General features: G+C 36.8%; 1 protein-coding gene across 2 annotated transcripts; it reads left to right on the forward strand.

The window, feature by feature from the left end:
- Positions 1–304: 304 nt before the first annotated feature.
- On the forward strand, positions 305–13,312 carry LOC145611845 (uncharacterized). 2 transcript variants are annotated; one of them, XM_081667224.1, is made up of 7 exons: positions 305–735; positions 880–1,985; positions 5,208–5,265; positions 5,362–5,477; positions 9,628–9,718; positions 11,714–11,761; positions 13,012–13,312. In XM_081667224.1, exons 2-7 carry the CDS (start codon positions 880–882, stop codon positions 13,132–13,134), a joined length of 1,542 nt encoding a protein of 513 aa, XP_081523350.1. In that variant the 5' UTR covers positions 305–735; the 3' UTR covers positions 13,135–13,312. The 2 variants fall into 2 exon arrangements, with proteins under 2 accessions (XP_081523350.1, XP_081523351.1); XM_081667225.1 differs by lacking the exon at positions 305–735 and having other exon boundaries at positions 885–979; positions 1,104–1,985.
- The last annotated feature ends 1,034 nt before the right edge of the window (positions 13,313–14,346 follow it).

A 14,346-nucleotide genomic window follows, 5' to 3' on the forward strand; every position in this document is an offset into this window, starting at 1 on the left:
CACTACCAGGCCAAAACTTTGCTCGTGACAAACACTAGACAGAAAGTTCTGACAAAAAGTTCCTTCCTTACCACTAGGCCAACACTTTGCTCGTAACAAACACTTAGCAGATAGTTTTTTCCTCACTTCCAGGCCAACACTTTGATCATAACAAATACTTGACACAGATCATCTATATCAATGTCGTATTTTTGTCTTTTCTCAACTTAATAGACATGAATTTATTATAGCTTGATACCACCTACATATAGATTTTATATTTTTGCTGTTTTCTAGGATATTTGGAAGTGTGATGTTGCTCTAATTGCACAAATATCATTAGTTCTAGTCCCTCCTCACACAGTCCGGCATCCCACCACCAGCCCCCTCAAACGTGCATCCCTCCTCTCTGTCCACCCTTTTGCCCCACTTACCTCTGTCGATCAAAAACACCCACTATTTTTATCCAATTTCATGCAATTTTCTTACCCAAAGTTAATTTCTTGAATATTCTATGTGCTTGATTTCTTATTTTTCTGCATAATTTGTTTGTGTAATTCATGCATTGAAGTTGGGGCTTGAATTGTTTTCATGGGTTTGCAATTCTAGATTGTTTATTTCCTGAAAATGCAAACTTTAGAATCAATTTAACCCATTATTCCACAGATTGAACGAAATTTGATTGGAAATAGAACAGAAATTCTGGGTTTTTGATTGGGTTGATAAGGCAGCAGATACCTAGGGTTTTAAATAGTGGTAAGTGATTTAATTTCCCTTTTTGTTTGATTGAATTTATTGGTTTTCTTTGCTGTTATTGTGGTGATATTGCATGTCTATTTGAATTGAATTTGATTGGTAGATTTGAGGATGTCAATTTTGTTGGATGGTAATGTATGGCAGATGGATTCAAAACCCGAGGCGGGGAATGCTTTTGGGCATGGAGCAGTTGATGTTGGTGTAGGCATGTTGAGTAATATGCAAAGCTGTTCACAGTTATCAGGTCTCAGTATTACATCTGAAACTTCTGCCCTTAATTTTGTGTATCATAGAAAGAGGGTTTCTAAGAACCCTGTTCCTGTTTTCCCAACCCTATCACCTGATAATATTACTTTTGTCTATGAAAGAAGGAAGAATCAAAAGAGTGTAGCCCCTAATTTTGCAGCTATGGTCTCGGAAAACTCGTTACCTAACGGTGCCTATACTTCGGGTATCAGATCAGATAATAATGCCATTGCCATAACCTTGGGCACAAGAAATAAAGGATTAAATGAAAAAGAGGCTACTAGGGTTTCTTCAATAGAGCAACCATTGACAACATCGGAGGCAATTGATGGTTATGTGACTGAGGACCGTGGCTTTGATGTAAAAGATAAGATGAACAAGGGTTTTGAGTTGTATAGTGTGGATGATAGTTGTTCATCATCGAGGCTTGATATGGACAGTGGTTCGTCTCCGCTGAAGAATAAAGTAGATGACACTGATGAGTGTTCATCTTCTGGTGCAGTTGTTGTAGATGTGACGGGAAATGACCAATCGATATCAGTTAAGGGTCTTTGTGTTTCTATTCTTCGAAGTCATGGCTTGTTGTCTGATTCTGGGTCAAATAGATCTGGTACTTCTGAGGAAGATGCTCCATCATGTAGTGGTAGTAGTTGTTCTCGAACTTGTAATGTTTGTAGTCGAATCGGTACAGCAGACACAAACATGCTAATTTGTGATGAGTGTGAGAAAGCCTTCCATATATCATGCTTCAATCCGTGCATAAGAAAGATTCCGACTGATGATTGGTACTGTCAACCGTGCTCTAAAAAGAAGCATAACTTGTTAAAAGAGAGAGCAAAAAGAAAGTCATCAATTATCAGGACTGGTAAGGGCTCTGTGACATCTGAAGGTGATTTCAGTCCAATAGCACTGATGCTAAATGATTCTCAGCCTTACATAACTGGTGTCCGGGTTGGTAAAGGATTCCAAGCCTTCGTTCCTGAGTGGTGTGGACCTGTTACACGGTATGTTCCAATCAATTGGCTTTAAGTATCTTCATGACAAATTGGCACAATTACATATGTAACCTTTTCTATGTTAGCTAACAAGTAACAACTATAGCCTTTTCACAGGTATGTAGTTGATATACATTTAGTGAAGAATGAATTATTTTTCACCAGTATCTAATTTAGTAAGAGTGGATGTCGTGGTACCTCCGATAGGTGTGGGACTGTGCAGGTATCTTATATTGTTGTGGTTACTCTTAAATCTTATCATATCTTTATAGTTAGCTCAGAGAAAGAATGGGATCATAATAAAGCCAATTCAAGGTATGGTGGGTATTGAAGTTAGTTGCTTACTATAGCTAATAGGTAATGTAGCTCGATGAAACAAGGTCATGGGGAAACACATGATGAACTATGTGGAATGTACATATGCTCAATAATCTGTGTCCTAATTTATTCAAAAAAATCAAGTCGTGTTGGCCTTTTGCAGGGATGATTTTAGTCAGAATCTCTTTGTATTCTATTAGCTGCTTTTCCATTATCATCTGTGATCGATCTTTTCTTCTTGAGCAACCTGGAATTACTTTTATAGGGGAGAACTTTTATGCTATGGTGTATTACTTTTGGAAATGGTATTTGGTAGGGGCTTCATATCTTAATATCTGGGTTCATAGCCATTTTGCTTGGTTATATTGTCAGTTGGCTATGGAATGAGTGTTTTAGGGTTTGAATTTCCAGAGAAATCTTATGTTTATTTCAATCAGAAGTGCTTTGTTGGATTTTTGGGTGTGTGAACTGAGAGTTGTGGAAAAATGTCACGGTTGCATTATTTGCTCTTCCACTCAGCAGAATTGTGAATGCCTGTAGGATGACAAGTTAGGTATCTATTATGTAGTTCTGGTAGGAGAAATTTTGGGAGGTTTGAAGTTTGATGTTTTTTTAATTGGTTTAAGACATGCAGGTTAGGTTCACCTTATCATCAGATCCATTTAATATTGCTTGTAGAAGTAAGTAGTGTAGGTTTGTTGACTTTCCTTATCTCCTACTGTTATGCCTTTTGGATTGTGGATTTGTGGTCCTTTGTCCATTTAGGTGTCCTCCGTACTTGCTGATACTTTTTCCTTACTCAATCTGGTGCAAGAACGGATATCATTCATATCGCCCACTGAAATTATTTGTAATCATGATCGCTTGATTGAATCTTTTTCTTATGACCATAGGCTGTCATGATTTATTTATCTATACTCATAGGATTTGTTGAGTTATACTTTGTAAGACTAAACTTTAAGGAGGATAAAGATCTTTGAAATGTGTTTCCTTTGGCAAGCTAGTAGTGTGTGGGGGTGGTTGTTGGACTGTGTAATCCATTGTGTATAGGATTAGGGTTGATGTGAAGGGCTTTTATTGGAAAGAGTCTTCACACATACTTAAAAGGGATATAATCGACGTATGAATTTTATGGGATGACAAATGAATTTTTGAGGGGATAGCTTCCCCTGGACAAGGTTTTAAGATTCAATGCTTAAGCTCTTGTAAAGCTGAAGTGAAAGTATTATGTAGTAGCTTGTGAGTATCTTTTGGCTTGATTTTGGAGATAAACTACATCATGTTAGCTTGATGGCATAATTTGTTGTCTTTTGCTTTCTATTTGTATACGGGCGACCCCCTTTGTTTTTGAATGCTTTTAAGGTGAACAATGACCTAGTGGAAAGGCACAAAGCAAGCCAGCCCTTGTTGTTTGTTAGATAGCTGCTAAGGAAAACTTAATATTAACTAAAAGTTATTAAAGTTAGTATTTTAAATTTGTAATATATGCTGCTTGGACTTGGGTCTTGTCTCAAACTATCTATTTTTCTAGTTTTGATGCCATGTTGAAGTTGCGACTTTCAAGGATACAACAAGGGTCTCAAGAGTATGGGTTGTAGGTTTTGATGCTCTCCACCCCCCCCCCCCCACACACAATCCCTCTATCTCTTGTGGCCTCTAGTTAAGTTACAAAGGCTTTAATTTTGTTTGGTTTCTATATTTATAACCATGGTAGGAACCCTATATGTTTCAGCTCCGGTGTGTCTTGTAAAAACTAAGGTGACACCCCTTGTCTATATTTTTTGTAACTTTTGGGATGGGATGTCTGAAAATAGTAATGAGGAAGTTTGCTTTGGGATGAAGGGATTTATTTTCCCAGTGGTCTACAGAGAATAATATACTTTCTTTTTTTCGTTCTCCGTTGCGTCTGTCAATTATTGCTTTTTTCCCATCTTTGCCTCACTCAACTTTCCATCTATAGGGAACCATGTCTTATTATTTGGACAAAATAGAGGACTGTTATGATTGAAATATGAGAAGTCATGGGAGGGGTTAGTATCCTAGTTGGACCACTAATGGCTCAAATCCGTTGATAATTTTGATGTATTACTTGCTACTGGTGAGGATATTGTAGTGAAGGGAGAGAGAAGGTAGCGTTAAGCTTTTGTGGAGGGGAGAGGTGAGGAATTCTTTGGGGAGGGGGGGGGGGGGGGGGGGAAGATGAATGGTGAGATGGTAAGCAGAATCATCCATGTGATTGCAATAATAAGTAATAGAGTCAAGGAAGTAGAGAGGAAGTAAAAAATGTACTTGGGATGTCGGGAGAGGCTTGAAGCATTCTACTTGGAAGTATTTACCTCTATACTTGCTACTCTTTTGCTGTTTGTATTTGAAATACTAGCAAATAACTGTATAAAAATAGAGAATGTTTTGCACAATTGCCACCCTCAAGATTCCAATAGAATTAGAAGGCTGAGGGAGAGGAAATAGATGCCAATGCCTGATCCCTGGCTGTAGAAGTTGAAGATTTAATTCTTAAACACTAGTGCGTAAGGAAATCAGACAAATTGGATGCATTGCTGGCTCAAAGGTACAGCAGCACAGCCGCACAGGCACATAAACATTTGAACTACAACTCCATTGTCAGGGGGAGTGATATTTGATTTTAAGGGCATAAATTGTCAGGTTGAATCTGAGAAAAAATATGCACATACAGTTTTTAGAACTGCGCACCCTGAAAATGAACTTTTAGCTCAAGTTTTGTACACCTTGAGCAAGTAAATAATGTGCCTACAGTTCACGTGTCATGTTTTTTGTTCATCTGTGTATGTGTGTGTGTGTGTGTGTGTGTATGTATGTATGTATGAACATATTTATTTTTCTAATGAAGTTATGTTTTCTATGCAAGTTATATCTGCTTTTGGTTTGATGCAGAGTCAGTTACTTTTCTGAACCAATGGAGTTGGATCCACTGCAATCGGTCAATTTTCCGGTGAGGCTTACAAATTTCCATTTAACACAATTATTGGTCTGTCTGATATGATTCACATTCTCCGGCAAAAGGTGACTCCTAATATTTTCTCTTTAGGGACCTAAATCTGGCAAACCTCATAAGGCCTTTATTGGTAATTGGCTTCAGTGTAGAGATGTCATTGTTGGCATGGGAGACAACATTGATGGAACTATATGTGGAAAGTGGCGCAGGTAATCTGAAATGCAAATGTTGCAACTTGTTACTTTTCCTTCTCTTTTAGGCATGCTTGTTCCCAGCTTTCCTCTCTCTCTTCCTTTTTTTTTATTTTTTATTTTAGATTCATCTGATTTTACAGTATTGCATTTTTTTTTGCTGAATCTTTCAGTTTTGAAGTATGAACTTCTTTTACAGTCCTTGAATTTTCGTTTGTTTAGAACTCCTTTTAAATTGAACCTATATTTGGACGATTGCTGAGGGACTGGACTACAAAAGAGACTTGCGGGTGTTAGTGATTTAAGACAAGCATAAAAACCCTATTCCTGCAAGTTACAAGTTCTTAATAGATAGTGATAAATAATAAGGTATCATGTCCACAGGGAACATAGAATAACTCTTAGTCTACTAAATTAATTTTAGTGAAAAGATAGATTGAGTAGTTGGCAAAAATAATAAAATAATCACAAAGAACAATCATATATAGAGGGACTCTAGGATGGTCGAATACACCACCATTAACACAACTAATAACTCAATTAGAAAGACAGTAAATTAGAAAGAGAATAGGTTTTATCAAGCAACAAAGACTACAAGTCCAGAATGCTCTAAAGTAAATAATATCATGACCAAGTAGGTGACATAATGTATCTATTTAAGCATAAACTATTCAACTAATTGCTCACAAATCAATAAACACCATTGCATAACATCACACTCTAGACTACAAGAACAAAGCATGTAAATTAAATAATCAATTAAGCCAACAAATAGTTCTACAAGTATTATTATCAACGTAAATTGGAAAACAATAATTGAGCAAAGTAATCTATAGTTGTGCAATAAAGTGAGAATTAATTCTCAAACAATTAAATCAAAAAATCATACTAATAGGGTCTCATCTAAGCCCTAGAATTGAGAAATTAGCTACTCATAATTGAAGAGAACATCACCCAATTATGATAACTCATCGTCTGAAATCTACCCGAAAACTTTGAATTCTGCTCCGTTCTCTCTTTTCCGTGCTTTGTCACTGCTCCTCCGATGCCCTTGTGCGGTTTCCCTCTCCGTTCTCTTTATACTTGCTGCTGTAGAATCATGTTCTCCAAGATCCAATCTTTGACAAATTTTGTGGGATTTCAATCTCTTTCTTTCCTTTCTTGCAAGATGTATATTGATCTCATTAGGAAAATATCTTTTCCTTCTTTGTTCTTTGATTATTGCCACTGCTCTTCTTGCGTGGGAGTTAAAGATAATTAACATTTCCTTTTCTTCTTGCTGCTTTGTTTGTGCTTGGGCTTTGATGCTCATAAGGAAGAGAATAGCTATTTTCCCTCTTGATGCTAATGTTGGCTGCATTTCAATCCGTGGAATTAGGTGGGAATGGGAATGGGCTCGTCTTTTTGCCTTATATGAGTTAGTGACCTCCAGACCGGCATACATTTCTCTTAAACCAACTAATCAGTCTTTGAATTATAAAAAAAATACTAATCTACCACCATGACAATAATTAGACATATAAATTAATAATTATATTGCGACAACTCACAAATTATACATCAAGATAGCCCAAAACATATGCTACCTCCGTGTCAGATTACTTGCAACAAACATGCTGCGCGCGGACTCCTCGACAAACGATCTTAAGTGTAGTTATTGAAAAATAAGGACAATAATTAAGTACTAATCCAACCCAAAAAAAAAAAAGAAAAAACAAATTTAACAGTAATTAAAATAATTAACCATCCACTACTAACACCACTACCCACCACCACCACCACCACCACCGAAACCGCCAACACCACCACCACCACCACCAACCCAGCGAACCCACAAAAACGATGACCTCCACTACCAACCCACGAAAAGCACGACCACCAACACCACCACCAATCCCACGAAAACCCACAGATTTGGAAATTAAAACCCACAAAACCACAAAAACCCTTGAACCCCCCCATCACCACCACTAACCTAGCGAACCCGCCGATCCCACTCACGACCACCACCAGCGAAACCACTCACGACCACCACCAACCCACAAAACCACGAACCCTTGAACCCACCAACCCAACGAAACCACTCATGACCACCACCACCACCACCAGCCAGCAAACCCACTGATCCCGCAAAACCACCAAGCCAGCGCACCCACTAACCCAACGAACCCACCGATCCCGCAAACCCACGAACCCACGAAACCCTCGGATCTAGAATATCCTTGAGAATGGGGTTGGAGGAGAGAGAAATAATGGGAATGAGGAGAAGATGAAGAAATTTGATGATGAAGGAAGAGAGTGAAATAATGGGGATGAGGAAGAAGATGAAGGATGATGAAAGTGGTTGAATGATGAAGGTGGATTGGATGATAGATGAATTTAGATGGAAGGGGATTGATTTTGGTGGAATAATCAATGGTAGAGTTTAAGTTAATAAGATAAAATCGGTTTTTTTAATTAGGGTGTTTAAAAAAAAGTAAGGGTAGTTTTGTAAAATCATACAAAAAACTTACTAAAAAAGGAAAGAAATCACTTTGTTGTGAGTAATGTGAAGCGGCCATTTTAGGAAATTGTTGCGAGTAATATGAAGCGGAGGTAGTATTATTTATTTATTTGAAACAATAATAAAAACGTGAGCATTATTACTAACTAGTAACTAATCCTATTTAGAGAGTTAACGATTAAATATAATGATATTTAAAAAAAAAAAAAAAATTCAAACTATTACCGGGATGGTAAGCTAAGATCTTCTAAAAAGGGGATGGTTTCATTTAGCTTGCTAATGAGCACCCATCTGGCCTGGGTGCTTGACTTTTGTTCTGATTTCTCAACTTTTCATATTCACTTATTTAGTGGAGCTTGTGAAATACAGAAAATTGAAAGACTTCATAAATGAGGCTCTTGGATCTGTTGAGTCGCTAATTGTGATACACTTTGGAGATATTCCTTAATCTAAAACGGATGGCGTCGAATCGTCATTGCAGGATTTGCAGTCTGCCGGTTACAGAAGTGGCTCATAGGCTTTCAGTTTATGGTTCCGGCTTTATGTTGCCGATAAATTGGGCTTTTGGAAGCCAATCTCAGGACTGCGGTGTTTTGTTTATTAGCTTGTGTTAGAGTGAATAATGGATTTAGGGAGCAGTTTTCCTATCTTACATATGTACTTAATATACTAGCATATGGAATCGGAGTTGGTGCATATTAGAAGGGTCAAATTTCCACATCTGCTTAGAGTTGATAATCCTATCATTTAAGAGCCATTCTTTGGAGATGGTTTATTGAAAAATTAGGATGGTTAGTAATTAATCTTCTTAGTAGGGATAAGATCATTTTGAATGGTTGAGCTGCTTGCTTGAGGATGTCCGATAATGTCCTGGTTGCATGATGGAATATGCTGTTATTGTGTTATATTCAAGAGGTTTTGAAGTATTTTTGAAAGAATCATTGTACTAATGCTCTTTTAAAGGCTATGAAGAAAGGCTTGGATTACCAAAGTGTGTAAACATATAATTTAGCTATATAGTGTTGTACATTGAAGGTGAGAAACCTGCATATCTGTGTAAGACAAGGGCACAAGTTGTTTTCACTTTAGGTTTAAGTTTCTTTTGAGGTGGTTGTGTTGGTGGAGCCAAGGCCCACATCCCTCTCACATCAAGACACACATCAGTATGAGATTAAAAGACCATAAAGACACAAGTCAGTATGAGATTAAAAACCATAAAGACACACATCAGTATGAGAGTAATACTTCCTTGCTACTTTCAATGCCAATTTTTTCAACTTTAAATGGCTCTTCCTGACATGAAGAAGTTCAGACTTAGATCTCTACCACCCCCTTTACTTGATTAAGCACTAAACCTATGTTACATCAGACATTTAATATTTCTCACCAGTACAGATTAGCTTTCTGGAATTTGTTGAAGGGTGCTGAATTTTGCTACTCTGGCTTTCACACCATTTGGTCCTTCATAGGTCCTTGAAACGTGGAATAATAATAGAACTGTTTAAAGTGGTTTTTGTTCAACTGGTCTACAACTCTACATTGTTTTCATAGAGGACTCAGGAGTCAGGACTTTTCATTGCTTGATATATCTTATTGGCATTATTCTTGGCATGATCCTTGTCTAATATTTAATAAGCCTACTCAAAAGAGTTTTTTTTTATGCAGGGCTCCTCTGTTTGAGGTCCAGACTGACAATTGGGATTGCTTTCACTCTGTCCTTTGGGATCCATCTCATGCTGACTGTTCTGTACCACAGGTAATAATGTCTTTGCATCTATGTACCTATATACAAGGCTGATAAATCATAAGGCTTAATCCCCTCCCACTCCCCACCTCCCCCATATGTCTGAGTGAGTGTCATCACTGTCATGTCATGTGGACAAGTTAGCTTCACTCTGAACAATGTCGCTCAGCCCTCCCTAAACAAGTACTCCACTAACCTTTGAGGCTTTTACAGGTGAGTAATTTTATCATGGAAATACTAAGTGTGTTATTATAATGGGTTGATTTCAGCATATATACTCAATTAAAAGTACAAGAAAAAATATACAATAGTTCTCATTCAAGAATTTATGTATAAAGTAAAATTTCATGCACAACATTTGATAACAATTCAAGAGTACAATTAGCAAACGTATATGTACACATAGTGCCAACATAGTAGACATGACAACATCAATAAAATTTACGTCCTGATTTCGTTATCAAGGCCTAAACAATTCAAAGCATCTTTATTAATGAAAGGAACCGGGGCAATAACATGATGCTTTAGATCTTGAAAATTTACCAATCTTTTCTTTGAGAGATGATATAGGATCCGGCTCCTATGTCCACCTTGCTCCTCTTTTCTGGACCATGAATATGCGATTTTCACTCTGAAATCTCTCAAAAATTTGAATTTTGTTGGACCAAGATTTGTCTTTGTTTGTCTTTGCTTATATTTTGGGTTGAGTACACTTGTTAAAGTCAAGTTAATTAACCGACCAGATAATTACAGTAATTTGTGGTATTATGCCTTAACGGGGGAGAGCTGTGAGTTTTATAACATATTATTGCTAGGAAAAAAATTCACCTATTTAGAATTTGGCCAAAATTAAGGGTTAGTCCTTTTGGGAGGATCAAGCCTCCCAGTATTCGGAGTGAGGAGTCTTCTATCTCGAGTAGTTACCTCCATTGATCCACCCTTTGTTACAAAATCAACATTGCCAACCACATGGGCATTTCACTTTAGGAGAGCAAGTAGGGCCTACTCTTCTATTATGCTCTTTGTCCTTGGAGGTTTGATAACCCAAATTACATGTGTCTAAGTAATTTTTTTTTTTTAAGGAGAACTAACAACTGGTCCTTGGGGTTAACTTGATTAACCTTGGGACAATTGACTAAGTTACCCTTCGGTGGAAAGATTTAGGACCATTGCAAGCAAAAGGTCCATCACATAACTAATTAAGAAGCTTCAGGGTAGACTAAGATACTCCCAAATTGGTTCCATTACTTCTTGCCTGTGGAGGGGTAGGAAGTGTCACATGTGGCACCTCCAAAGATATGTTTATGTTATAGCACACCACTAAAAAAAACGTAATAATCACTAATTAATGTAAATATGGAATCTACAAAGAGACAATTGTTTACTATAATTGTTTGTAATATTCTTTTTAAATCTCTATATTCTCTAATTTTGGAGACATCTTTGGTCATAATATCTGCCACATAGGAACCCATGAGATTTTTGTCATAGTGAATCATACATTATGGTAAACCTAAATGACTGCTTCCTTGTTAAAGAGATGTACATTGACACCTCATTCCCTTAATTCTGTCCCCAATCAACAAATATATGAAACCCATATCAACCCGTATAAACTTCTTTGTTTCCGGTAGTGGTGGATAACTTATTCGGAAATCATTTTAGGGCATTTAAACATACTTGAATATAATACTATGGAATTTGGTTTTGGAATAGGGAGCAGGAGTATAATAGTTAACAGTAATTTGATTATTTTGCTAATGAGGTGTGCTAACAATATTTCGTTGTTTGTTATACTAGTTGAAACTTTATTGTATGACTTTTAAGCTCCTCTATTTACTTTAGACTGTGGTTTATATGTTTATTTGAGTGCTCATTATGTCTTATATGTCTAGTGTGATATCGGGAATCATAAGTTTGGATCCTCCTCTTTGGACTGTAAAGCTTTAATCATTTGGAGTATGCTTTATATATTCATCTGAGTTTTTGCATCTTTAAATGTGCCAGGAACTGGAAACTGAAGAAGTAATGAAGCAATTGAAGTACATTGAAATGGTAAGTCTAATTGCTCCCACTATCAATTTGCCATATGAAAGTACAGAGTATATGGGATTGACGAGGGGGAGGGTATAAAGGGGTGCAGGTTAATGCCGTTAACCCTTTTATCTGCTTTAATAGTAGACTTTTGGTGACAAGAACAAAGCTTGCAAGGGGGCACTAGGAAAATTCTTGTGTGTTTTGGCTGACAGATCTGTATATCTTATTTTTAACATCAAAGCTGGGTGAGGACTGAGTGGGTGTTGTTAAAATTATATACACTATCCTTGGTGCTTGCACACTCCTTTGTCTTTCCTGCCATGGCTATGCATTGTATATATCCTTTTTCCTTTTGGAAAGGAGTTGAAGTGTCGTATGCCTTACACCTTACCTTAGTGTTGTGAATATTGTCAATTAGAAGGAACAAATGGAGAGTTAAGCAGATGGTGGTTGAAACAGATTAGTTTATGGAGTGGACTATTTAGGGATTTGAAATAATTAATGTATATTTGGTGAAAATTTAATGATAATACTCGGTTCACCTACCCAGTAAATTAACTCTAGTACAGATTGTTTTTGCTTTTTACATTTGTACTTTATTTTGATTACCGAGTCATGATTTCCCTTGTATTGCACAGACATGTTTGGCTATATTTTCTTGGTTAGGGATTGGGTGAGGGTAAAGTGTTGGACTGGCTAGCAAAAATATTTTTTAAAGTGCTACAGTACATTGCAACAATCTGGAGGGAAAAAGTGTGGACATTTTTTAAGGCCTGAATGTCCTGCACTTTAGAATTTGGAACATATCTGTCTTTTAAATTTAGTCAAATTAACTAGTTGTATTACTTAGTGACATTTGTAATTGTTACGCTTAAGATATCCTTGACCGCATGAACCATGCAATAGACAGAAAACATTATAGCATTGAAGCAATTACCTGAATGCCTATGGCAGAAAAGAGAGAGGGGGGGGGGGGGGGGGTGGGGTGGTCATATTTGTGATAACAAAGAGGTTTGCAATTGAATATGCGAAGCTGACAAGTGGCTGATACTCACTTAATAATTTACATCTGCAAGTGTTGGGAAGCTCTCTTAGATGCTATACAAGGATGGTCATGCGAGTTTTGAACTAGCAGTTTGTAGTGAATAATGTGGTATTTTAGTTGGAGAGTTGTTTGTTGTTGGAGCAAGAATTGTATTATTCTGTTTGCTAGTGGCTTAAATTGGTATCACTAAGGTGGTTGTCTCTGGCTTCATTTGTTCTTGCAGTTGAGACCTCGATTGGCAGCAAAGAGACGAAAGTTAGACATGTGTATAGCTAATGGCTCTGAGGTGCCGACAGAGGATGTGAGCAAGTGTACTGGCTCTATAGATGCAGCAGGGAATACATAGTCTTGCTGTGCAACACCGGTAATTTAATCTCAATTCATGGGTCTGATTTTGGTGCACATGTATCCTATGTTTGCTGACCATGTTGTAATCAAACCAAAAGCTAGTATAGCGTACTTGTAAAAATGATCTAAACTAGTGTTGTTTCTGCCTATTGAGCTCGTGCAAAATTGTAGAATCATGCCCCCGGTTTTGCTGTGGTTATAGGAGCTAACATCTGTGTATCAAACTTAGTAGATTCGGATGTTGAATGAATGAATCGAGGTGACTAAAAACATCAGCACATATATGGCAACCATTTCCCCATATCTAAATCTATTACAGGTCATCGGATTGTGACTGTGATGTCCATAAAAAAGAAGAAAAAGAAGTTAATTAATGGAATAGAAATGAATTGGGGAAAAATAGAGAATTTTTGTTAAAACCAATCCAACCCTCAGGCATCTAGCACAGGCGATTGCTTGGCATTATAGAACATCTGAACATTGCTCTAAATAACAGATAAACTTCAAAAAAGAAAAATCTTTATGCTTTTTATTAGACTTTAATTTCCAAGTCTAGTCTTGTTTTGGACCAATTAGCATCATTCAGCCCCTGTGGTCCTGAAATTTAATAAAGAAAGGATATCTTAAGCGGCTAAGAAACACTAATTACTACCCAAAAAAAAAATTATTTAAATTACCACCCCTTGAATTAAAAAACTAATTAAATCACCACCTTTTTTCATATTTTGGTCATTTTTCCGGCAGTGAGACCCACATAACGGCTAGTAATGTTATTTTGACCATATTTTTTTCCCCTCGATTTTCTTCTATAAAACTACTCTTCAAACTCCTCTACAATTTCATCATCAATTACCTCCAAATTCTCACAAAATTTGCAAGGTTGTATTTGAAGAAATCTCCCACACAAGTGCAGACGCTACTTTTACAATCTTAAATTAGGGTTCTTTGCACAATTGAAATTAGGGTTTCTACTTCTATTGAATTGAGGTTTTTTTTTTAAAAAAAAAGGATTATTGCTTCAATTGAATTGGGTTTAAATTTTAATGAAATTAGGGCTCTTCGCAGTTTTTGTTGTGCAATTGTCTTAAACAATTGATGATTAACTACTGAATGTTAATGAGTTTTTATGGTTATGCATGTGGATATGTTTAACTACTGAATGTTGTTCATGTTGAAGGAGTGTTAATGCATGTTGTAAGATAGCAGCTTT

This window comes from Chenopodium album, chromosome 24 (assembly GCF_948465745.1).
Source record: "Chenopodium album chromosome 24, dcCheAlbu1.1, whole genome shotgun sequence".
Lineage (NCBI taxonomy): Eukaryota > Viridiplantae > Streptophyta > Magnoliopsida > Caryophyllales > Amaranthaceae > Chenopodium > Chenopodium album.

Excerpts from the sequence above, each read along its gene's own strand:
- LOC145611845 (XM_081667224.1), top strand. The coding sequence starts at position 880 with ATGGATTCAAAACCCGAGGCGGGGAATGCTTTTGGGCATGGAGCAGTT. Across the intron at positions 1,986-5,207 it reads TGGTGTGGACCTGTTACACG|AGTCAGTTACTTTTCTGAAC; the intron begins GTATGTTCCAAT and ends GGTTTGATGCAG. Across the intron at positions 5,266-5,361 it reads TGCAATCGGTCAATTTTCCG|GGACCTAAATCTGGCAAACC; the intron begins GTGAGGCTTACA and ends TTTTCTCTTTAG.